The 25424-nt window shown below is 54.7% G+C and overlaps 1 protein-coding gene across 2 annotated transcripts in view; it reads left to right on the top strand.

Moving 5' to 3' along the window:
* The window catches only part of ADGRA2 (adhesion G protein-coupled receptor A2), a 45451-nt gene that overhangs the window by 5699 nt on the left and 14328 nt on the right, over positions 1-25424 (top strand). The window contains exons 2-6 of one of the 2 annotated variants that reach the window (XM_032288240.1): positions 10640-10711; positions 24254-24325; positions 24608-24679; positions 24835-24906; positions 25201-25364. In XM_032288240.1, coding sequence (XP_032144131.1) covers positions 10640-10711; positions 24254-24325; positions 24608-24679; positions 24835-24906; positions 25201-25364 — 452 coding nt within the window. Of the gene's footprint in view, positions 1-10639; positions 10712-24253; positions 24326-24607; positions 24680-24834; positions 24907-25200; positions 25365-25424 lie in introns of those variants that run through there. The other variant, XM_032288241.1, reaches the window with a different exon arrangement.

The raw sequence follows: 25424 nt of genomic DNA, 5'->3' as shown, positions 1-25424 counted from the left end.
GTTGGCTCCAAAGGGGACACTTGTGACTCTGCCCCCAGTGGGTCTGAGACCAGAATGCGTTATTGGCCAGACTCATTCCTGCGAGTGCATAAAACCAGTCACTCCTGAAGCCACCAAAGTCCCCTCCTGCTGGCTACCACGGCTCTCCTCTGTGATTAGGGAGGGGGAGTAGCAACCCCTCGTCCTAGGGGGGAGTCTGAGAATTTCCCCCAAAGGCAGCGGCAAACCAGTGTAATTTGAACCTAACCATAAATTGACCCTTCAATGTGGGGTCATGTTTTTAAAGAAAGAGTTTCTAAGTTTATCCCACATGGGAGTCATTGGGAGAAGAACCCTTTACTGATGGAGAATAATTTCCAGCCACCTCTGAGTTGATTGCTGTCCTTCCACCCCATGGAGGCTCTGGCTGCTCCCCTCAGCAAAGCCCAGAGAGGGGAGGAGAGTTCCTGGACGCCACACAGCCTGGACCCAGACACCGGTAGCTTCCCCATCACCCCAGAGGTAGAGGCCGCCCCAGCCTCCCTGGGAGCAGCCAGAGAGCAGGGGTGGGGAGAGGAGGGAAATGGCCCGGGCTGGGGGACCAGAAGGAAGATCCGGTAACCGCTTGGAAGGGCTGCTCAGAGGGGCTGTTTATTTTCATTCCCCCAGCCCAGCCGCTCTGTTCTATTTACAGCTCAGACACTGACAGGACGGAGCCGCCTCCTCCCCTTCCTCCCTCCCCCAGGGCCCCCATCCTTCCCAAACTCCAGAACATTCCTTTGCTTTCAGGACTGGGTTATGGGGGGGAGGGGGCAGAGAAGCCATGGAATGCAGCCTCCCTGGACTCTCCCGGCCTCCCAGGACCCTCCCAGCCTCCCAGCCCTTGCCTGGGAACCAGGAGGTGTGCAGGATGGATGGGGCCAGGTGAGGCCCCAGAACCCCATCTGTGACAGAGGAGCAAGCAATGGACGGGTGGGACAGCAAGTCCTGGGCAGGGAGTTCCAGCCTCAACCGTGGGGCCAGACATCTCCCAGCTGGAAAGGGAAGATCTGAGGCCCCACCTGCCTCTCCTCCTGCCTCTCCTCCTGCCTCTCCTCCTGCCTCTCCTCCTGCCTCTCCTCCTCCCTCTCCTCCTGCCTCTCCTCCTCCCTCTCCTCCTGCCTCTCCTCCTCCCTCTCCTCCTGCCTCTCCACCTCACTCTCCTCCTGCCTCCCTCTCCTCCCTCTCCTCCTCCCTCTCCTCCTGCCTCTCCTCCTCCCTCTCCTCCTGCCTCTCCTCCTCCCTCTCCTCCTGCCTCTCCTCCTCACTCTCCTCCTGCCTCTCCTCCTCACTCTCCTCCTCCCTCTCCTCCCTCTCCTCCCTCTCCTCCTCCCTCCCCATGCCATGGCTGCTAGCCTTGATGGAAATTGTGTGTCGAGGCAGAAACGATGACTTTAGGCTTTAGGAGACTCAGTGTCCAGGATGGGAAAGGCCATCAGATAGAAGGTGTGGGGTCTCCAGTTTACCCCCAGGGAGGGGTCAATCTGCCCATGGTTACTCACAGACACACACACACACACCACCACCTTTAGCCAGGCAGCTCTAACCAGACCCCAGGGCTCCTGCCTCCGGTCCCCTCTGCTGTTAGTCTGTGCAGATGGGAACCCAGACAAAGCCACCAAGGGCAGCCACGTCTGTAGAAAAGGAAAGGGAGAGGAAGCACAACAGAGAGCTCTGGGGACTCTGAAGCTTCTCAGACCTTTTGAAAGCTTCACTACCCTCAGTCTCCCAAACAGCGACACTGTCCCAGGCAGCAGGGGTCCTGGAGACCACAACTGCCCACTCTGCTCATGGCAAGGGCGTTTTCTAATCAAAATGCAGACACGTGGGACTGGGAGTTTAAAGGGGCCTGACCCCAAAAATAATACTTCCTGTCTTCACTTGAAGAAGGTTGCCGAGATACAGAGTACATCAGCAGACAGAAGGAGATCAGAATACAGGTGTTATTGCTGATAAAAGCTAGATTAGAAGACCTGGCTTAGAGGTTCAGCAGCAATGAGTTTAGTCAGAGCTGCCCACCCAGGGGACATCCGAGGCCCACTCCCCTCTGCCCCCCTCAGGGAGAGCCCCACATTGAACAGCTCTGCAGGCAGGAAGGTCTGGGGCCTCTTTGCACACTGACCAATCAGAGGAGCCATCCCTGGGGATGGGGCAGGGCAGATGCCCTCATCCATTTTCCTCCACGTGGATACATGAGCCAGGGGAAAGGGGCTCCCCCGACCCCAAAATGGCCTAACAAATACAAGCATCCTCACGGGGTCCCCGTGCAGAAGCACTGCATGGAGTATTTGAAATCAGTCTGACCCAGGAAATGTGCAGCCCATGGTCTCTAAAATGCCCTTCCAACTGTTTCCTCTTCCGCTCTGGCACCATGTCGGGTAGCTTCAGACAACATGACCCCTATGGGTGTGGCGTCCCAGAAGGCTGAACTGTGGAGGCAGGCTCACTCAGAGAAGGATGGGTGCTATCTCCTAGGTGTTGGGGAGAGAGACGGAACTGGAGGTAGAAAGAAACTGCCATGTGGCTTGGGGAAACCCAGGCTCAGCAGTGAACTCTCTGTTGACCAAACAGCCCCTCCATCCTGGAGCTCTGCCCCACTGTCACTCAGCCAATGCCCACAAAGTATCCTCCCCCATGGCAGGAGGCAAGAGACCCAGGCTCTGCCCTTCTGTCCTTACAGTCTCCTGAGACAGGTACCAGCGTGGTGGCATACCAGCTATTCCAGAGGCAGAGGCAAGAGGAGTTCAGGACCAGCCTAGGCAACGAAGTGAGACCTCCATCGTCAACCACCCCTCAAAGAGGTCCATTTTCGTCACCCAAAAGCTTGGCTTCCCACTGGGGGGCTTTTAGATTATGTGGAGGAAATGTTTAAGGTCTATTGGGGGTAATATCCCAGCCTCCACAAATCGGGTGGATACAGACACACACATACACGAACATTCTATCTTCACTTTTTATGAATGGAAGTTTGTAGAGATGCCATGTGTGTTTTACGTGTATAGGACTAGCCTGTTACACATGGCTGAGTGCACAGTGGCTGGTAGGTAGGTCTGAGCAATGAATGAATGAATGAATATCTAAGTGTGATGGTTATAGCAGACTATGTTCCTTGTGCTCAAGCCAGGATGCTGTGACTCCCAAATCCCCATCAAGGCATACTGATTACCCTCCATGAAAACCCAGAGCCCATTTTCTTTTTCTTTTTCTTTTTTGAGACAGAGTCTCCCTCTGTCACCCAGGCTGGAGTGCAGTGGCACGATCTTGGCTTACTGCAACCTCCGTCTCCCAGGTTCAAGTGATTCTTCCACCTCAGCCTCCCTAGTAGCTGGGATTACAGGCATGTGCCACCACGCCTGGCTAATTTTTGTAATTTTAGTAGAGATGGAGTTTCACAGTGTTGGCCAGGCTGGTCTTGAACTCTTGACCTCAAGTGATCCACCCACCTCGTCCTCCCAAAGTGCTGGTAAAGATTACAGGTGAGCCGCTGCACCTGGCATTTTCTTAGGCTTCTGCCTCCAGAGTCCGTCCCAAAGCCACAGATTCCCTTTCCATCCAAGCCCCAGTTTCTTGGTTCCCCCAGCTCACCACCAGGCTGGGGTGCCCTTGTAGCAAGAGTAGGTTAGAGAAAGGAGACAAGACCTATGGGAGAAGGCAGGGTGGAGCAGGACTCCGTGCAGGTCTGTTTTCTCTCATGGCCTTGGCCTTCAGCCCTGCCTGGACAGCACAGCTTACAGGCTGAGTTCAGGGGCCGTCTCAGGACCCAACTCCCTAAAGCCCCTCCCTGGGCCTCCTTCTATTGCCAGTCGGTGTTTAGGGCTGCCCAGACAGGCGTCCAACCCACGGAAGGGTGGCAGGGAAGTGCAGGAGTGGGCAGGACGCCTGACAAGTCCTCACCAACATTTACCTCCCTTGCAGACAGGCTAAATGCACGTGAAGGCAGCCTCGGAAGGATGGAAGCCATAGGCCAGCCTTTCGCCTGATGCTGTGTGTTGAGGCAGGGCCTGTGCAGGCGGGCAGCCTCACTTTTGGAGTCCCTACTGTCGTAGCAACCATACTAAAATGTACCCACATCCGTCATCGAACATAATAATTATTGCTAATGACATAGTATGACCTTGGGTAATTATGTCATTACGTGTTTGTTACTTTCCGCCTTTGCAGCATCTATATTTTAGAGGCAGTGCTTCTTTTTTAGGTTTTAGGCGTCTTTTTGGGCCCTGGAAATGCTCAAAGGCACAGTGCCTGCAGGGGAGGCCGAGAGCTCTGATTTTAGTGGGGCTTCAAGCCCCAAGGATTTTTGACATCAGCAAACCGACTGCCTCCTACCCGCTCTCTGATGGTTTCCCTAGGACACGGCCAAGCTGCCAGTGGCAAGTGTTGGAGACGGGGACCTCCCAGAGTCTAGGAACCTCTAGGAACCTAGGATGGCCTGAATCTACAGAGGCTCCAGGATCTGACTCCCTAGAGAGCATGGGTTCCCCCAAGTCCAGAGAGGAGCTCGTTGGGTCTGTGTGGTTGGCAGGGGGCTGACACATATGACTCTCCCTGTACATGTGAGAAATATTTAGTTCAGGGATGTACTGGCACCATGCCCCCCAGAGCTGTGCCCATGTGACTCCTGCAGGGTCATCTTTGATGTCGGGGTGGTATCTAGTACGTTCCTGCGGCTGCCCAGAGCCCACAGGGCCTCTCTGTAGACGCCAGCCGCTCGCTCCCTTGGCCTCCAGCCTCATTAATGGGAACTCTGCTTGCTTCTCTCCCCCAAAATAGGACCCCAGCTGGGAGAGAGTTCTGGAATGCACTCGGTGTGCCCCCTGTCTCTGGCCAGTTTTCAAACTCTGGAGTAGAGAACAGGAGACTCCAGGGACTGGCCCTCCTTCCTGTGAAAAGCTTGACATTGGGAGTGGGAGGAGGTGTCGGGGGGAGGGAAGAAAGAAGATGAAGAAGCCCAGCCAGGCCAGCCAGGGCTCTGGGGCACAGCTTATGTGGTTGGGCAGGAAACCCACCTGGCTGGCCCCTGTGAGGTTTTAGGGCCAGATGATGGAGCAGGCTGAGGAGGCGTCTGTCTTGGAGGTTGAAGAGGGCTGAAGCCAGTCCTGTGTCTGTGCTGGATGGAGCTCTGGGGTCAAGGCTCCCTCCTTCCCTGCCCAATTGTGGCCACTCTGCCTGCTTTCCTCCCAGGGGACAGCCTAGAGTGGTGGGAACATTTTTCAGCTCTGTGTGTGTGTGTGTGTGTGTGTGTGTGTGTGTGTGTGTGTTCATCCCCATCAGCAGTGCTGTAACGCCCAGCTTCCTACCTGCCCATAAAAATGCTAGACCCAGCCAGGCGCAGAGTGTGTGTGTGTGTGTGTGTGTGTGTGTGTGTGTGTGTGTGTGTGTGTTCATCCCCATCAGCAGTGCTGTAACGCCCAGCTTCCTACCTGCCCATAAAAATGCTAGACCCAGCCAGGCGCAGTGGCTCATCCCTGTAATCCCAGCACTTGGAGAGGCTGGGGCGAGTGGGTTGCTTGAATTTAGAAGTTCAAGACTAGCCTGGGTAATATAGTGAGATCTCCGTCTCTAGAAAAACTTTTTTTTTTTTTGAGACAGAGTCTTGCTCTGTCACCCAGGATGGAGTGCACTGTCACCATCTCAGTTCACTGCAACCTCTGCCTCCCAGGTTCAAGTAATTTTCCTGCCTCAGCCTCCAGAGTAGCTGGGATTACAGGTGTGCGCCACCACGCCCAGCTAATTTTTGTGTTTTTAGTAGAGATAGGATTTTACCACATTGGCCAGCCTAGTCTCAAACTCCTGGCCTCAAGTGATCCACCAGCCTCAACCTCCCAAAGTGCTGGGATTACAGGCGTGAGTCACCGTGCCTGGCCACGTTCCTTTTTTTTTAAAATTAGCTGGTCATGGTGGCTTATGCCTATAGTCCCAGCTCCTGGGGAGGCCAAGGTGAGAGGATTGCTTGAGCTCAAGAGGTGGAGGCTGCAGTGATTCGTGATGACACCACTGTAGTCCAGCCTGGGTAGTAGAGCAAGACCTGTCTCTCTTAAAAAAAAAAAAAAAAAGGACCAAACTCCTGCACTCTCTGTCTAAAACTGCCTGCCCTCCTCTCCCCAGAGAAACACACCACAAGGCACCCTCTGGAGAACAGAACCAGCAGGCTCAATGAAGGCCCCTCTCTGGATAATCTAGGTGTAGAGTAAACTTCTTCAGACCTCTCCAGGTCGTTAAGGCCAAAAGCTACAATGCTAAGTATCTGGGGACTCGAATCACACGGCGATCTGCCCGAGGTCTTTCCAAGAGCTGGAAATACAGCAAGAAGAGGGCCCCTTGAGGAGAAGGATGAAAAGGCCTTTGCCTGGTGCCTGCGTCTGCGAGTGGGTCAGAGAGTGGGGCATCAGGACCATGTTCTCTGCAGCCAGAAAATATCTCATTTCAAGGCTTTCAGGGCTGGAGTTGGTGCCGGGCTAGCCAAGCCGGAAGCGTGGGCTGCAGCTGCCCCCACGCCAGCTCAGCTCATGCCTCCCAGCACACACAGAGGCTGCCTCAGAAAGAGGGGTGGGGTGGAGGGAAGAGAGAGAGAGAGAGAGAGAGAGAGAGAGAGGCCGTCCAGGCTTGCGTGAAGTCTGGGCTCAGGGCCGCTGGGGAGGAATGGGAGCTGGACTCAGAGATAAGCTATTTTGGGCCAGAGACTCGTCCTTGCCCTCCTCTGGGGCTGGTCCCTGATCTGTTGCTCTGCTCCCGCCCTGCACTCGGACACGAGTGCACTTGGCCCTCGGCTGGTCTGAACTGAGATGTGTTGGCAGAGAAAAGAACAGCAGAATACATGCCAGAGTCCTAAGACTTTCTACCAAAATCAAAAGGAAAATGTCTCATTAATCACTTTATATTGATTACATATTGAAGTGATAACCTTTTGGATACATTGAGTTAGATTTTATACATATATATATGTGTATATATATATATACACACACACATACACACATATATATAGATAGATATAGATAGATATATATATAGATACACACACACGTACATACACATATAGTTTTAGGGACAGGGTCTCGCTCTGTTACCCAGGCTGGAGTGCAATGGTGCAATACAGCTCACTGCAGCCTCAAACTCCTGGACTCAAGGGATCCTCTTGCCTTATCCTCCCAAGTAGCTATGACTCCAGGCCACCACATCTGGCTACTTGTTTTTTCATGTTTTGTAGAGACAGGGTCTTGCTATGTAGCCCAGACTGGTCTTGAGCTCTTGGCCTCAAGCAGTCCTCCCGCCTCAGCCTTCCAAAGCACTGGGATTACAGGCATGAGCCACTGTACCAGGCCTAAATAAAATATATTCTCAAAATGAACTTTTAAACTTTTTTTTGTTTGAAATGGAGTTTTTGCTCTTGTTGCAGAGGCTGGAGTGCTATGGCGCGTTCTCAGCTCACTGCAACCTCCACCACTCGGGTTCAAGCAATTCTTCTGGCTCAGCCTCCCCAGTAGCTGGAATTACAGGTGCCCACCACCACGCCCAGCAAATTTTTTTGTATTATTGTACAGACGGGGATTCACCATGTTGGCCAGGCTGGTCTCGAACTCGTGACCTCCGGTGATCAACTCACCTTGGCCTCCCAAAGTGCTGGGATTTACAGGTGTGAGCCATCGCACCTGGCCCAACTTTTAAACTTTTAAAATGTGGCTACTAGAAAATTCAATATGGGCTGGGCGTGGTGGCTCACACCTGTAAATCCCAGCACTTTGGGAGGCCAGGTGGATCACCTGAGGTCAGGAGTCCGAGACCAGCCTGGCCAACATGGCGAAACCCAGTCTCTACTAAAAATACAAAACTTACCTGAGTATGTTGACAAGCGCCTGTAATCCCAGCTACTCGGGAGGCTGAGGCAGGAGAGTCACTTGAACCCAGGAGGCAGACGTTGCAGTGAGCTGAGACTGTGCTATTGCACTCCAGTCTGGACTCCGTTTCAAAAATGAAAGGAAAAAGAGAAAATTTAAAATGACATGCACTTGTAATGGTGTTTTGTTTTGTTTTTGTCAGCTCTCTGTTAAAGAATTTGGGATATTTGAAGTGGGTTAAAGGCTAAAGAGTTGGGAAAATGTGGGAAACCACCCCCACCAACACCACCTCTGCCCCAGCCTGGGCAGGGCTCTCAAACTGGGACCTCAGGTTTTAATATTGGGGATTTGGGAGGTGCAGTTTTTTTTTGTTTTTTTTTTTTTGTTGTTGTTGTTTGAGACTGGGTCTCACTCTGTAAGCCCAGGCTGGAGTGCAATGGTGCCATCATAGCTCACTGCAGCCTCCAACTCCTGGACTCAAGTGAAAGGATCCTCTTGCCTCAGGCTCCTGAGTAGGTGGGGCTACAGGCACCATGCCACCATGCTAATTTTCTATATTTATTTATTTATTTATTTTGTAGAGACGGGGTTTTACCATGTTGCCCAGGCTGGTCCTGAACTCCTGGCCTCAAGCAATCTACCCACCTCAGCCTCCCAAAGTGCCGGGGTTCTAGATGTGAGCCACCACACCCAGCCGCTTCTCCAACATTTAATGTAAACTCTGGAGTATAGGAGGGGCATGAACTGGGGGTAGAGTGAGGCAGGCTTTGATTTTAAAGTCAGAGCCTGTCACCTGCCAGGCATGATGGCTCGCACCTATAGTCCCAGCTACTGAGGAGGCGGAGGCTGGAGGATCCCTTAAGCCCAGGAGTGAGGCTGCAGTGAGCTCTAACTGTGCCACTGCACTCTAGCCAGGGTGACAGAGCAAGACCCCATCTCTAAAAAAAGTTGTTTTTAATTTTTCTTTTAAAGAACCTGTCACCACTCAGAGGCCACCCCAGCCCCACCAGGGCCTAATAAGACCTTTAGAGGCCTCTGGAGGCCCTAAGAATGGCCAAGATTATGATTCACCACCACCCCATGTATGAAGTGAAATAAAACTACCCTAACCCATAAAATGAGAATAAAAGAGTTCATAGAGGCCGGGCACAGTGGCTCATGCCTGTAATCCCGGCAGGCTGAGATGGGCGGATCCTGAGGTCGGGAGTTTGAGACCAGCCTGACCAACATGGAGAAACCCCATTTCTACTAAAAATACAAAATTAGCCGGGCATGGTGGTACATGCCTGTAATCCCAGCTACTCGGGAGGCTGAGGCAGGAGGATCACTTGAACCCAGGAGGCAGAGGTTGCAGTGAGCCAAGGTCGTGCCATTGCGCTCCAGGCTGGGCAACAAGAATGAAACTCCATCTCAAAAACAAAAAGAGTTCATAGAAGGTCTAATAGCCCATATAATGACTACTGTGATGTACTCTGTGTGTGTGTGTAAGCATTTTGGAAACCCAGCCAACCTACCAGCCTACCCATGACTTCCCACTGGGAAATGTCACCATTGGCCGGACCATCAGGCAGGGACTGAACGGGTGGGAGGGATCTATCTGGAGTGGGGAGAAGGAAGGAAGGAGATGAGGTCTCCACCCCTCCCATGGCCCTAGAAAGCCCCCTTTCACGCTTTTCCATGCTTCCCTCCCTCCTGGCCACCGTATTCTCCACGAGCCAATGGAAGATGGAGCAGCTGGAATGTCAGCCGTTGGTGTCTCCCCACTGCCCCGGTCTGTTCACCCACCACTTCCAGGAAGCTCTTCAGCTCTTCTCTTTGCCAACTCCTCGTGGGCCTTGCTCCTTCCCACTTCCCCCTCCCTTCCAGTCCAGCCTGGAGGCCACCCGCTCAAGAAAAGGCCCAGGGCTTGCACCTCTGGCCTTCCAGGTCATTTCTCTACTCTGGAGACCAAAGAAGGGAGACCCTTTGCCTCAGCCCAGGCGGGGCAAGAGTTTGGGCTGAGAGGCTCATTAGAGCTTCTAATAAGCAATTAACTGGGGGATGAGCCCTTTGGCTGGCCTGGGTCTCCCTCCTCCCAGCAGGGAGCTTGGCAGAGAAAGGCTGAGTGGGTGGGCGGAGATGAGACACTCAGTGTCTCTCAGTCGCTTGGGGCCCCTTTCCTCCTCCCCTAAATATAAATGAATAAATAAACAGAACCCGAGGGCGCAGAGCCTGAGGCTGAGGCCTGGCTTCCCCTACACTGGGGGCTCCATCGGCTTTCTGCCAAGGCTGCAGAATGCTTGGGAGGCCAGGGTGCAGACACTGTGTGCTCAGGCCCTCTGAGATGGGGGCCTGCGAGGTCCTCGGCTCACAGGTGAGAGTGTGTGCGGTCCTGAGGAGGGGCAGCTCCCGCCTGCTCCAGACCCGCCGGGCATCCTGGCCCCATTCAAGCCATTCTCCACCACTGTCCTCGGGAGACTAGGCAAAGGGCTTGAGCAAGGGTGGCGCTGTGGAAGGCAGGTGGGGCACCGGGGTCAGCCCTGTGGTTCCAGAATGGAAAGGGGGCATCACAACGTTGCCCACACCTGCTCAGACCCCCTCCCCACATGCACACAGAGCCCCGCGTCAGAGTCAGGCTCGGGGGAGACTCAGGTCAGGCGGGTCTCCCTGCCGGAGTAGAGGGTGGGGCTGCTGCCTGGCACAGCTCCAGGGGGCGCCATCGACACAGACGCAACCTGGCCCAACCAGTGGTGAAAGCGGATGCCCAGCGGGTAACAGCACCTTCTCCTGTCTCTCTGTCCCTTCAGGCTCTTGAGCAACAACAAGATCACGGTGCTCCGCAACGGCTCCTTCTTGGGACTGTCGCTGCTGGAGAAGCTGTAAGTGTTGGGGACGGTGTGGCGGAGGTGGGCGTTGGTGGAGATGGCAAGAGGTCACCCCGGGTAGGAGGAGGAACGCTGGGCGCTGAGTGACTCCAGAACCTGCCAGCCGAGCAGGGCCCAGAGTTAGACCCACTGGGACCCTGCCCAGCTCTTGACCCACAAGGAGAGGCCAGAGGGGCGCTGGTGTGGAAGCAAGAGACCAGCTCCTCCGCCAGCCACGGGGAGAGAAGCGGGAAGCCTGGCCAGGCCAGGCGGGGAGGGGGCTCCCAGAAGCTCATTAACGCTCTTTAATGAGCAATTAGCTGTGAGGGCCTCCCCCTCAGCTGGCTCCCCCTCCCAGCTGGGGGCCCAGCATTAAAGGGCCGAGGGCGGCTTAAAGCGACTGACTGTGGCCCCTTTCCGCCTTCCCTACAAACAAATCAACAAACAAAGCCCCAAGGGGGCTGAGGGTGGGGAAGGCCGTTTCCAACCCTCTCCCCTACTCCAGCCCACCCCACCCTGGTTCAGAGCTGCCTGGGCAGCAGCAGCCATCAGGCTGGCCTTGGGCCTGTGGCTGCCAGGGCCCCGCTAGCCCGCCAGAACCTCCTTCCCAGAACCAGGGCCCCTGTGTCTGGTGGGGTCAGCTTGGGAAAAGGGTTATCGAGGAGTAGCTGGTGGCTGTGAGTTGTTAGGGAAATGGGGGATGCAGAAGCCGTGCCCTCTCCTCGCAGGGAGAGTGTTCACGGGGCTGGTGGAGAGGTAGGGTAAGGCCTGGGTGGGAGGCCTCACTCGGCCATTTGGGCCAGTCATGAAGCTGCCAAACGTGGAATGAAATCCCCTCTCTCTAAACCCCCTGCTCTGTCGCTACACTCCAGGGCCTCAGCCTGGACCACAGCCCCAGGGCCTTGCCCCTCCACAGAGGAGGCCTTGTCCCCCCACCTCTCCCAGAGCCTGACTTTTGGTTTCTCTATGCTCCCCCACCCCCACCCCACAGCTCCTCTCCCATCTTTGCTCCCATCCTTCTAGGCGTTCCCAGTTCCTCCAACAGGTCCTTGGCACCTCTAGCACCATGTTGCCCAAAAGCTTTGGGTCAGTGCAATGGGAGACACAAAAGAATAAGGTGTGACGGGGCTGGGTGTGGTGGTGGCTCACGCCCGTAACCCCAGCACTTTGGGAGGCCACGGCAGGCGGATCACGAGGTCAAGAGATTGAGACGATCCTGGCCAACACGGTGAAACCCTGTCTCTACTAAAAACGTAAAAATTGGCTGGGCTTGGTGGCACGTGCCTGTAGTCCCAGCTACCTGGGAGGCTGAGGCAGGAGAATCTCTTGAACCCAGGAGGTGGAGGTTGTAGTGAGCCAAGATTGCACCACTGCACTCCAGCCTGGTGACAGAGTGAGACTTCGTCTCAAAAAAAAAAAAGAAAAGAAAAAGGTGTGACGCCTGCTAGAAAAGAGCCCAGGCAATTGCAGTCCAGGGCAGACCACAAACAATGCCATGTATATTAGAATTAAGCAGACTGGAAGCTGGGCACAGTGGTTCTATAAATCCCAGCACTTTGGGAGGCCAAGGCTGGAAGAATCGCTTGAGCCCAGGAGTTCAAGGCTGCAGTGAGTTACGGCTGTGCTACTGCACTCCAGCCTGGGTAACAGAGTAAGACCCTACCTGTTAAAAACACACACACATAGGCTGGGCATGGTGGCTTGCACCTGCAAACCCAACACTTTGGGAGGCCAAGGCAGGCGGATCACTTGAGGTCGTTCAAGATCACCCTGGCCAACATGGTGAAACCCCATCTCTACTAAAAATACAAAAATTAGCTGGGTGTGGTAGCATGTGCCTGTAGTCCCAGCTACTCGGAAGGCTAAGGCATCAGCAGCCGAGGTTGCAGTGATCTGAGATCGCACCACTGCACTCCAGCCTGGGCGACAGAACCAGACTCCGTTTTCACACACACACACACACACACACACACACACACACACACACACACACACACAGATTGGGGCTCCTGTCAGGTTCAGCCTGAGCGACAGAACCAGACTCCGTTTTAAAACACACACACACACACACACACACACACACGCACACACAGAGATTGGGGCTCCTGTCAGGTTCAAAGGAGATGTCAGCTAAGTCCAAAGGAGTGTTCACAGTTAATTGAGACAGTATGGATGTGACATGGTGTTGAGATCTCTCACCATGACAGCAGTCTCGTGAGGGAGCCTGTGACACCCATTTCACAGTGGAAGGGGAAGCCGCTGGCCCCAAGCCCCCGAGGCTGGGAAGAAAGAGTGATGGCCTGGCTGGGTTCCTGGGAGTGGGAAGGCACAAATCCCATATTTGGGCAGAAAGGCAGAGCAGGCTGTCTACAAATCTGGGACAAGCTTGGGAGAGCATGGGGACCCGGCATGGTGACAGTGACATTCTCACACAGCTCCATGACCAGGTCCCCTGACCATCTGCTCCGTGGCTGGCAGACAGAGTGGTCCTGATACAGAGAAAGGGCTGCCACCAAGTCGCTTTCTAAAACTCCCCTTGGTGCCAGGCATGGTGGCTCACACTGGTAATTCTAAAGCTTTGGGAGGCAGGCAGATTGCTTGAGCTCAGGAGCCCAGGACCAGTCTGGGCAATATAGTGAGACCCTGTCTCTAGAAAAAAAATTTTAATTAGCCAGTCATGGTGGTATGCACCTGTAGTTCCACCTACTCAGGAGGCTGAGGTGGGAATCACTTGAGCTAGGGAGGTTGAGGCTGCAGTGAGCCATAATTGTGCCACTGCTCTCCAGCCTGGGCGAAAGAGTGAGATCCTGTCTCTCTAAATAAATAGGCTGGGTGCCATGGCTCAAGCCTGTAATCCCAACACTTTGGGAGGCCAAGGTGGGCAGATCACCTGAGGTCAGGAGTTCGAGACCAGCCTGGTCAACATGGCAAAACCCTGTCTCTACTAAAAATACAAAAATTCGCCAGGCATGGTAGTGCACGCCTGTAATCCCAGCTACTTAGGAGGCCGAGGCAGGGAGAATTGCTTGAACCCCAAGGCAGAGGTTGCGGTGAGCAGCGATGGCGCCATTGCACTCCAGCCTGGGCAACAGAGTGAGACTCCATCTCAAAAATAATAATAATGATAATAATAATAAATAAACAGAAATAAAAGCCCCCTTGGGTGCCAACAAAGAAGGAAAGTGGCTAAGCATTCAAGAGCTCTGCGTCCTCTGCTGAGTCCGGGCTTCTTGGTCTTGGCAGGCTGAGTCACAGGAAACCAGATGACCTTCCAGGGGTCTTTGGAGGAAGGCAAACGAAGTGGCCTCTTCAGTCCCTGCTCTGCCCATCTCGGGCTGGCACCTCCCGCAGTGGCTCTTCCTCCTACTCCTTAGCACAAGCAAGCGGGTGCTGCTCAGTGCCCCTGGTGGCCTCACCGACATCTCCCCTTCTTCAGCCTTGCCCCTTTATCCTCGTCCTTCTGAGAGCATGTGCACCCCAAGCATGGCAGGCAATCAGAAGAATCGGGGTAGCAGCAGCTCTGGAGAGGCGGCATCTGGCTGGATGCTGAATCGTGTGGTGTGGGAGCAGCACTAGAGTAGGAATTCCAAACGCTGAGTCCCAGCTCCTGTTCTGTGCTGGGCACCCCATCCATTCATTCTACAGGTGCTCACTGAGCCCTTCTATGTGCCAGGCTCTGTTCTAGTCATTGGGAGTGAGCACAGGAGACCAGGTGCCTGCCCTTGCAGCCCTTACCTCTACTGATAGGACCCAGAAAATAGCAAATAGATGTGTGGTGTGTCTGAAGGCCTAAGTGCAGCAGAGAAAAACAAGGCAGAGTAAGGAGAGAAAGCAAGAAGGCCAGGGGTGCTATTTTATGAATGTCAGCAAGGCCTTGCTGATGACATGCCTGGATGAGTCAGGAAGCCCGGAGCACTCAGGAAGGACGGAGAGAGCAGGCACTGCCAAGGCCCTTGGGTGCAGGGAATGCCTGGTGAATCTGAGAAACAGAAGGGCAGTGTAAGCAGGCAGAGCGAGCCAGGGGGAGGTGGTAGGAGACAGGTAGGGTGTGATGCCAGGGTGGGCACCGGGGTGGCCTTCGATTCCTCATTGTCAGAAGGTGGGGGTAGACAGGGTGGTTTGGGAGGCACATTATGGATCTAAAATTCTACAATCGTTGGATGCGTGTGGGACACCCACAGCGCCCATAGGGAGACAATGATCACAGAACGCAGTGACAGGGCCAGGCTTTCCCGAGGAGGGGCCATATGGGCAGAAGGGTACACTGTGGCAGCAGGACAGGAATGGCGCCTGTTCAGGGCTGGAGGAGCTCAGGGTCTCCAGCATGGTCACCTGATCACTCCTGTATTTATACATATGAAGGCTTTTTTCTTTTTTCTGTTTTGAGACAGAGTTTCTCTCTGTTGCCCAGTCTGGAGTACAGTGGTGCAATCTCGGCTCACTGCAACCTCCACCTCCCAGGTTCAAGTGATTCTTCTGCCTCAGCCCCCCGAGTAGCTGGGATTACAGGCATATGCCACCACACTGGCTACTTTTTATATTTTCAGTAGAGATGGGGTTTCACCATGTTGGCCAGGCTGGTCTCGAACTCGTAACCTCAAGCCTCAAGTGATGCACCCACCTCGACCTCCCAAAGTGCTGGGATTACAGGCGTGAGTCACCGGGTCTGGCCACAAAGACATTTTTTAAAAAAGAATTGATTCACATGATTGTGGCAGCTGGCAGACCCCAAATCTGTACAGCAGGCCAGCAGTCTGGGAAGTCAGACAGGAGCACACGCTGCAGTCTTGGGGCAGAATTTCTTCTCTAGGAAACCTCAGTGTCTGCTTTTTTTCTTTTTTCTTTTCTCTTTTCTTTTTTTTTTTTATTGAGATGGAGTCTCACCCTGTCGCCCAGGCTGGAATGCAGTGTCCTGATCTCAGCTCACTGCAACTTCGCCTCCCAGGTTCTACCAATTCTTCTGCCTCGGTATCCCGAGTAGCTGGGACTACAGGCCTGTGCCACCATGCCTGGCTTATTTTTGTATTTTTAGTAGAGACGTGGTTCTACCATATTGGCCAGGCTGCTCTCCAACTCCTGTCCTTGTGATTTGCCCACCTCGGCCTCCAAAAGTGCTGGGATTACAAGCAAGAGCCACTATGCCCAGCCTTCTGCTCTTTGGACCTTCGGCTGATTGGGTGAGGCTCACCCACAGAATATAGGACCGTCTTCTTCACATGAGGTCAGCTGATGGAAGATGTCAACCACATCTACAAAATACCTGCACAGCAACATCTAGATTCGTGTGTGATTAAACCACTGGGTACAATAGCCTTGGCCAAGTTGACACAAAACTAACCATCACAACCACTATCCCCCCAGAAGGAGAGGCCCTTGGGTAATGCAGATGCTGGGCCTCCCTCCTAGAGATTCTAATTCATCTGTCCCGTGAGGCCTGGGAAATTTTTACACACTATGCAGGCAATTCTCATGCTCATCCAGGGTTAGGAGCCAGTGGGCAAGATGACCCCTAGACTGAGGACCTATTCATCAGGAATTCGGGCTGGCATGTAGTTGGTGCTCAGGAAACACTGATCCCTCTGTCCTGCTGGGCTCAGATGTCTAGGCTTGGGCGGCTGAGGCCATGGCAACTTAACATCCCACAGTCTGTGAGCAGCACGTCCTGTGGGAGGGTTGGGGCCCAGTCTGTTAACTGAAATGGAAGGTCCAGGCTGTTGCAGAACGTGCCTGCATGGCCTCCTTGGCTGAGAGCCCCTTGGGCTGTGTGTATGTGGGGTGGGGGCAGAGAACTTGTTGGCCAGGAGCTGGGCATAGATCTGCGTGGTGTCTGTTTTGCAATGCTGGGTTCTGAGGCTAGCATGGGCAGGGAGGGCAGGGAAGGGGCCACAGAGCGGATGCCCAGTGGGAATGTGTCACAGATGATCCTGTGGAGGACTTTGGTCCAGAGAGGCTGGGGATGGGGGCGGAGATGGGGGGACACACCTCTGTCAGCCAGGTAGGACAGACAGGAAGACCCGAAACAGGACCCCATAGAAACACCTCCTGGGCTGGCCAGGGAGTGTAAAAAAGGCCCGCCTGGCACCTCTGGGCCCTCTCTCCCACCACCCTTCGGCTCAGCCAAGCCTGTTTCTTGCCCAAAAGAAAGACTTTTGGGGTAGAGAGGAGCTGGTGAAAGAGCGGCGGACTCCATCCGGTGTGAAAAGCAGCCTGGGGTAGAATCACCTCTCCTTTTTTTTGAGACGGAGTCTTGCTCTGTCACCCAGGCTGGAGTACAGTAGCATGATCTTGGCTCACTGCAACCACCTCCTCCTGGGTTCAAGTGATTCTCCTGCCTCAGCCTCCTGAGTAGCTGGGATTACAGGCACCCGCCACCACGCCCAGCCTCATCCCTGCTTTTACCTTTTGGTGCCTCTCCCAGCCCCGGGTGACTCACCTGGAAAATGGGGCTATGAGGAGCTGTTACAGGAACAGAGGAGGAGTTCCTTACACAAAATGCCCCCCCCCCCCCACCGCAGCACAGGCTTCCAGTATGTAGCAGTTCTCTTCCCCTCTGAAGAGTTCCCACTTGCGAGATGTTACCCTGGGGGCCTGTCATTTGCATAGATATGCCTAGAGTTCCCAGCCTTGGGCAAGCAATTGTGTAATAAACGTGCTCCAAGTACAGCTGGTGATTCATTCCCCAGGATCCCCCACCAAGCACAGGGAATGGGGAGCAGCCCCCCAGGACTTTTCTGGGAGGCTCTGAGGGTGTCAGTCACAGTAAGATACCTCTAGACCAGAGACCGAGCTGGCCCAGGGCAGACAGCCCCTAGGAGAGAGGCCAAGGGAGCGAGACTGTGTGCCTGCCAGCGTGTGGATCTGTGTGGGTCTGTGTGCCCCTGGAGTCTGTGCACAGCTAAAGGAAAGAGCCTGGGGAGGGGAGCCCAGTCAGCCCCGGGATGATTTGTCATTACTTAATGAGATTAATGAGCCCCGGGGGCTGGTATGCAGGGGTGCCGAGGCGCTCATTAGAAGCAGATGCTCATGGGAACGAAGGCAAGTGGGGGCCTGAGGGTGGAGTGCGGCTCACCCCACGCCAGGTGGCTTCCATTAATCTGTGGGCGGGGCCGAGGGTGAGGCTGCTGGGCTCCGTCCCTCCTCCCTTCCCCGTCCCCAACAGCCCCCGGGGGGCGGGGGAGGGAATGCCGCAGAGAAGCTGCCCTGGACTCCGGCTCCACTGAGACCCAGGAGGGAAGGCTGATGGGTTAAGGGACAGCCCTCTTGTTGGCCACAGTGGCGCCCGTGCCTGGCATGGAGTACGTGCTCAATAAATAAGCTGTGGATTGTTATCAGAGACAAGAGGGGCCTGAAGGGTGGGACTAGAACCTCTCCCTTCCTCCCCTAGACACTTCTATACCTGCAGGGGTGTCCTGGCCCACTTCTCAGCCAGCCCCCACTTTCTAGTGAACCCTGGAAGTCTTGTAGGCTCAGGGAAGGCCGTTTTGTGGGCTCCGAACCTATAATTTGGTTTTCAAACCCACAAGCAGGGAGGTCTGTGGGGGGCCAGAGGGAGTTGACTCTCTGCCGCCCCACCCTGCCTGTATGTGGGTGTACACACACACACACACACACACACACACACACACACACACACGGTCATAAAAACACATGCTCTTTAACGGCTCTAGTGAGATATAATTTAGTGCCCTAAAAGTTCACCCGTTTAAAAAAAGCAATCCAATGGTTTCTAGTATATTTTACAGAATTGTGTAATCATCACCATAATCTAATTTTAGAACATTTTCATCATCTGCAGAAGAAACCTTGAATCATTAACAGTCACTCCTCATGCCTCCACCCCCTCCTCCCCAGGCCCAAGCAACCACTACTACGCTTTCTGTCTATAGATCCACAGATGTGCCTGTTCTGGACGTTTTATATAAATGAAATCATGCAATAGGTAATCTTTCGTAACGCGATTCTTTCAGCATGATGCTTTCAAGGCTCGCCCATGCTGTGGCATGTATCAGCACTTTGTTCGTTTTAATGGCTAGAAAATATTCCTTTGTACGATGACACCACTTTTTGTTTATCCCTTCATCTCTTGGTATTTGGGTGGTTATTACTTTTTTTTTTTGACAGACAGGGTCTCACTCTGGCGCCCAGGCCAGAGTGCTAGAGCGCAGTGGTATGATCATAGCTTACTGCAACTTTGACTTCCTGGCTCAAGCAATCGTACTGCCTCAGCCTCCTGAGTAGCTGGGACTACAGGCACGCACCACCATGCCTAATTTTTTTTTTTTTTTTGGTAGAGACAGGGGTCTCACTGTGTTGCTCAGGCTGGTCAACTCCTGGCCTGAAGTGATCCTCCTGCCTCAGCCTCCCAAAGTGTTGGGATTGCAGGCTTGAGCTACCACAAGGCCAGTTTCTACTTTTTTTTTTTTTTTGAGACGGAGTTTCACTCATGTTACCCAGGCTGGAGTGCAATGGCGCGATCTCCGCTCACCGCAACCTCCGCCTCCTGGGTTCAGGCAATTCTCCTGCCTCAACCTCCTGAGTAGCTGGAATTACAGCCATGCGCCACCATGCCCAGCTAATGTTTTTTGTATTTTTAGTAGAGACGGGTTTTCACCATGTTGACCAGGATGGTCTCGATCTCTTGACCTCGTGATCCACCCGCCTCGGCCTCCCAAAGTGCTGGGATTACAGGCTTGAGCCACCGTGCCCGGCCCCTAGTTTCTACTTTTTGGCTACTATGCACAATGCTGCTGTGGACATTCAGCTATGAGATCTTGTGTGGACAGATGTGCATTTCTCTTGGCTATATAGGAGGAGTAGAATTTCTGGGTCATATGGTAACCCTAACTGTGTAACTGCTTTCCAACGTGTCTGCACCATTTTACTTTCCCACCAATAACGTGTAAGCATTCCAGTTTCTCCACATTATCATCAACAGTTACTGTAGTCTCTTTTTTATTATACTCATCTTAGTAGGTTTGATTTGCATTTCCCTTACTGCTGGTGACGCTTAGCATCTTTGAATGGGCTTATTGGCCATTTGTGTGTCTTCTCCAATGAAATGTCTATTCAGATCCTTTGCCCATTTTTTTCAACTGGGTTATTTGCCTTTTTGCTATAGAGTTGTAAGAGTTCTGTATATATTCTAGAGAGACATGCCTTATCAGATCTGATTTGCAAATATTTTCTCTCATTCTGTAGTTCTCTTTCACTTTCTTGATGGCATCCTTTCAGGTGCAATTTTTTTTTTTTTTTTTTTTTTGAAATGGGAGTTTTGCGATTATTGCCCAGGCTGGAGTGCAATGGCGCGATCTCAGCTCACTGCAACCTCCGCCTCCTGGGTTCAAGCGATTCTCCTGCCCCAGCCTCCGGAATAGCTGGGATTACAGGTGCCTGCCACCACACCCAGCTAATTTTTTGTATTTTTAGTGGAGACGGGGTTTCGCCATGTTGGCCAGGCTGATCTCAAACTCCTGACTTCAGGTCAACCACCCACCTCAACCTCCTAAAGTGCTGGGATTACAGAGGTGTGAATGTTTAAGTCGTTATTAAGTCTGACTTAACGATCTTTGCTTTGTTTCCTATTCCACCCCATTTTGCTTTTTCTGAACGTTTATTCATCCGTTGCTCCCTCCTCCATCTTTTCTTTCATTGCTGCTGCCCACAAACTCACACACTCAGCTTCTAAAGCCTCTGTTTTTCCAAGAAGGGCAGGTCTGCCTTAGGGGAATCCTCCTCCTGCATATTGACAGAGCTACAGGGAAGGAGCAGCCGGGAGTCAAGGGCCAGTGGATAGCAGGGAGGGGAACCTCCATTAACACACTGCGTCTTTCCCAGGTTCCAAGGACAGGCTCTGTGCAAGCACAGGGAGTGGGAGTTTCCTCACGACTGAAACACCTGTGCATGCTTCCATGCGCTACTCTAGCTTCACCTGAGAAATGAAGGAATCAGATCGGACCATCCAGCACAGGGCTTCTTTTTTTTTTTTTTTTTTTTGAGACAGTCTCACTCTGTCATCCAGGCTGGAGTGCAGTGGCACGTTCTCAGCTCACTGCAACCTCCTCCTCCTGGATTCAGGTGATTCTCCTGCCTCAGCCTCCTGAGTAGCTGGAATTACAGGCATGTGCCACCATGCCTGGCTCATTTCTTTTTGTGTATTTTTATTAGATACAGGGTTTTACCATGTTGGCCTGGCTGGTCACCAACTCTTGTCCTCAGGTGATTGGTCCACCTAGGCCTCCCAAAGTGCTGGGATTACAGGCATGAGCCAATTCGCCTGGCCTGGGCTTCTTAACATGGGCTCTGCACCCCTCTGGAAATTGTATGCACAATGATGGCTCTAGTGAGTTTTTCTCCGGCAGAAATGCATGGTCTTCATGAGATCTTCAAAAGGATGCGCTAAGCAAGAAAGGCTCAGAACAACCAAGCTATAGGAGCCTCGGAGGTCTCCACAATGTCCAAGTCCTGTGGTAGCATTTCCCTCACCCTGAAGGAGGACCCGGCTTCTTCCCCAGGGGGACCAGGCAGCATCGGCTTCCCTTGGGTCCTTCAGGCTCCCAGAGCTCAGCCCAGGGAGCTGAGACAGGCCAGTTCCCACGGGCACTCCTGGGGGCTGCCTTGGTTACCCTGAGGTTCCTCCCGAGGCAGGCTTGAGGCGAGGGAGAAGGCATGCCCACCCTTCTGGAGGTGGAGGCGCCCTCTCCAAGGCCCCAGCAGGGCTGAGTTGCAGGAAACCGAGGGCAGGAAGAGGGGCTGGGCCTGGGCGCCGCCTGCTCCCATCTGCAGAGCATCAGTGGGGCAGGCGGGTGGGGGCTTTTGAGGGGGGCCGGGGAGGAAATGAGAATAAACACAAGTGAGCGGGGAGGGAAGGGGGGCTGCGCCTAAGCCCCTTGGCAGCCCATGAAGGGAAGTGACACAATGAGGAATGTGTTTCCCTCTGCCCCTCCCTGACGTGAGGGTGGGAGGCTGAGCCCTGAGAATGGCCAGACCCCAACAGGGGCCAGGGGGCACATGCTGGGACAGCCCCGGAAGGGCGGGCAGTGAGGATGGGGTCTGGCAGCAGAATGGTGGGGGCTGGCTGGAGGGGCAACCCTGTGCAGCCAAGGTACTTATCCTGCGTCCCGCTCCCTCTGCCAGGGGCCTAGGGTCAGTGTCCTGGCACAGTCTGTGCATGTGCCCCACCCGGGGGCACCTCCCAGCACACCCCAGCGTGGAAGCCGTCCCTCCTCTAGGGAACTGGCCCCTTCTGGTGGCCACCCCTTCCTTCTCCAGGGACTCGGGGTCATGGAGGCCGGCTGGGTCCTTCAAGTCCCTCCTATGAGAAGGAGCTGAGGGCGAGGGCTCCCCTGGCCGTGGGAAGAGCTGTGCAGGGTGTTTCTGTCCCCAACCAGGACTATGCACAAACAGGCCCCCTGGTGGGACAGGACCTCCCTGTCCTGAACACCCATTTCCTCTCCTCCCAGCGGTCGGTCCGCTTGGTTAACCCCCTCCTGCCTGGTACTCCAGAGACGTTGATGCGGCTGTGGTGGGCAGGGCCAAGAGCCCCCTCAGCGCCCCCATCCCTGACCCCTCCTCCATCTGGGCTGAGGTGTGGCAGGGCCTGGGAAAACAGGTGGACTCCAGACATCTCTGTGGGTCTCCTGTCTTCCCGCCACAGCCCCTTCAGACACGTGGGCTGTCCCAGGGTCCCCACCCTTACCGGCTGCCTCACAGTCTCCTGCCACTGGGTGGGAGTCAAGAGGCCTCTGCCTCCATCTCAGGCCCCAGGACAGGAAGGCCGGCTGGGCCATGAGCCCCGTGAGCTCTGTGGACCTGAGGCCTGTCCCGTTTAGCTTAGGAAACAGCCAGGTGGCCTTTGAGCAGGTGGGCAACTGACCTCACCACCCTGCCTTCTAGGCACCTGTATCCTGGCTGTGCTGGGCACAGAGGACAGGGTGAGGGAGAAGGCTAATGAACTGACACCCACCTCGGTCTTCTGTGGTCCTGCCTGCCCCAAGGACCTGGCAGGTGTGGGGTTGGAGCAGGCAGGTACCCAGCAGGTCCCCTGTGGGTGGGCACTGTCCCTGCAGCCCCAGGAGCAGGTGAGGGAGTGGGCAGAGAGTTGTGCTCTGGCCAGGGTTGAATTTGAGCCACAGTCTCAGGGCTGGAAGCTGCCGTGAGGACTCACCTATGGCTCACTCCTCCTGGCCGGGCCTGGCCCCTGGGATCCCTGGGGGGTCACAGCCCCCTTTTGTCCTGTGTCTGCACTTCGGGCTCCTGCAGAGACCCATAGAGAAGACAGGACTGAGGACCTTGAACAAGCTGTCACCTCACTGGCTTCCTTGTCTGAAGGAAGAGGCTGGACAGCAGGACTTACACCCTGTCCTGGAAAGGAGCCAGGCAGAGTTCAGCTGGGCGTCAGCCAGCCAACTGACCTGTATCCTCGCCTGTCAGACGACAGAGGGACAGGGATAAAATAGCCACAAAAACACCTCCCTTGGCCGAGCATGGTGGCTCACACCTGTAACCCCAGCACTTTGGGAGGCCGAGGCGGGAGGATCGCTTGAGCCCAGGAGTTCAAGACCAGCCTGGGCAATATATTGGGACCCTGTCTCTACCAAAAAAAAAAAAAAATGTTTTTTTAATTAGCTGGATGTGTGGCACACACCTGTGGTGCCAGTTGCTTGGGAAGCTGAGGTTGAGGGATGGCTTGGGCCCAGGAATTTGAGGTTACAATGAGCCACGATCATACCACTGCACTCCAGCCTGGGGGACAGAGAGACCCCGCCTCAAAAACAAAACAAAAAAACTACCCCTGCCATGCACCCCCTCCCCTGCCCACAATGGCTAGGCTCAAGAAGCTTCTACCTTTGTGTAGCCATTTACAAAAGACCATGACACCTGTTTTCAAATGCTTCCCAGGGCAGCCCCGGCCACCTTCAGGGCAGCTTGGAGGTGGGGCGGGGTGGGAAAGGAGGCTTCCTGACTCCCAGTCCCAACTCTTGGCTTCTTCGTCTTCTCTCCATTCTGACTAGTGCCCCCTGATGGTAGCCAGGGAGGAGGCGGAGGAGGCCTGTCCCAGGAATTGGTTTTGTTTTGTTTTGTTTTGTTTTGTTTTTGAGATGGAGTCTTGCTCTGTCACCCAGGCTGGAGTGCAGTGGTGCGATCTTGGCTTACCGCAAACTCTGCCTCCCAGGTTCCAGCAATCTCCTGCCTCAGTCTCTCGAGGAGCTGGCACTACAGGCACCTACCACCATGCCCAGCTAAATTTTTTTGTATTTTTAGTAGAGATGGGCTTTCACCATTTTTGGCCAGGATGGTCTCGATCTCTTGACCTCATAATCCACCCGCCTCGACCTCCCAAGTGCTGGGATTACCCGCCTGAGCCACAGCGCCCCGGCGGAGGGGGGTGGTTCTTTAATCCCACCTCATACCCAGTGCTGAGGACAGCAGAGGTTTAGCAGGAAGCGAAGTCCTTGAGAAACCCAGCAACAACACCGAGGTGACAGTGAGGATCCTGCCCGGGGAGCAGGGCAGCCCCAGCGGGGAGAGGTGTGAGGGCCCGTGCACTTGCCTCTGCAGGGACTTGAGGAACAATGTCATCAGTACAGTGCAGCCCGGCGCCTTCCTGGGCCTGGGGGAGCTGAAGCGCTTGTGAGTGGCATGCCCTTCCCTCCCGAGGGAGAAAGTCACCCCTCCTACCCCACACCCACCCGTTCCTCTTGCCCACCCCCACCTACCCCTCCTTCCCGCTTGGCGCTGTGGCTGGGGTCAAAGGAGCTGCCATTTCCAGTCCAGCTGTGGCCCTGGCCTCAACCCCATCTCTTTTTTCATCCTGCCCCCCACACAAGCCCTGGTCCCACCCATGTGTCCCTCACAAGTGGACCTTTGTGCTACCGCGTGGCCAGCTCGCTGAGCTTGCCTGTGTCTCTCTAGAGATCTCTCCAACAACCGGATTGGCTGTCTCTCCTCCGAGACCTTCCAGGGCCTCCCCAGGCTTCTCCGACTGTGAGTGATGGGGCAAGAAGCAGGGAGGAGAGGAGAGGGAAGAAGTGCATGGGAAGCAAGCGGTGGCCCCGAACCCTTCTATGTCCCACTTGCTCCCCTCTGCCAGCCCAGGGAGACCCTAAGATCCTACCTCAGTTGTTCCCTGTCCCCCGCAGAAACATATCTGGAAACATCTTCTCCAGTCTGCAACCTGGGGTCTTTGATGAGCTGCCAGCCCTTAAGGTTGTGTGAGTATCTCTTCCTAGCGCAAGGACCCAGACCCCTGTCCCTTTCTCTGCCCAGGAGGGATGTATAAGCATCGTGACTACTGTAGCTGGCCTCACGAGTGAGCACAGCAGACAGTGCCTGAAACGCAACCCCCCTCCCCCAATTTACCGCAATGGCCCAGGGCAGAGATGACACACACAGACCGGAGTTTGCCCTCCCACCCCCTCCAGCCTTGTCCCTCCCTGGGGCCCCAGGCCACCCATGAGCCCATGCTCCCTCTGCTCTGCTCCGTGACCCCTCTGCCCACCCTGCAGGGACTTGGGCACCGAGTTCCTGACCTGCGACTGCCACCTGCGCTGGCTGCTGCCCTGGGCCCGAAACCGCTCCCTGCAGCTGTCGGAGCACACCCTCTGTGCCTACCCCAGCGCCCTGCATGCCCAGGCTCTGGGCAGCCTCCAGGAGGCCCAACTCTGCTGTGGTGAGCAAGGCCTCCCCCACTGCACGTCTACCAGGGACCCTGCCTCCCACCAACCCGGGA

Source organism: Sapajus apella, unplaced genomic scaffold (assembly GCF_009761245.1).
Source record: "Sapajus apella isolate SASKATOON/1434 unplaced genomic scaffold, GSC_monkey_1.0 scaffold21, whole genome shotgun sequence".
NCBI classification, from domain to species: Eukaryota; Metazoa; Chordata; class Mammalia; order Primates; family Cebidae; genus Sapajus; species Sapajus apella.
The sequence above is the reverse complement of the archived record's forward strand: the minus strand, read 5'-3'. Positions and strand labels throughout refer to the sequence as shown.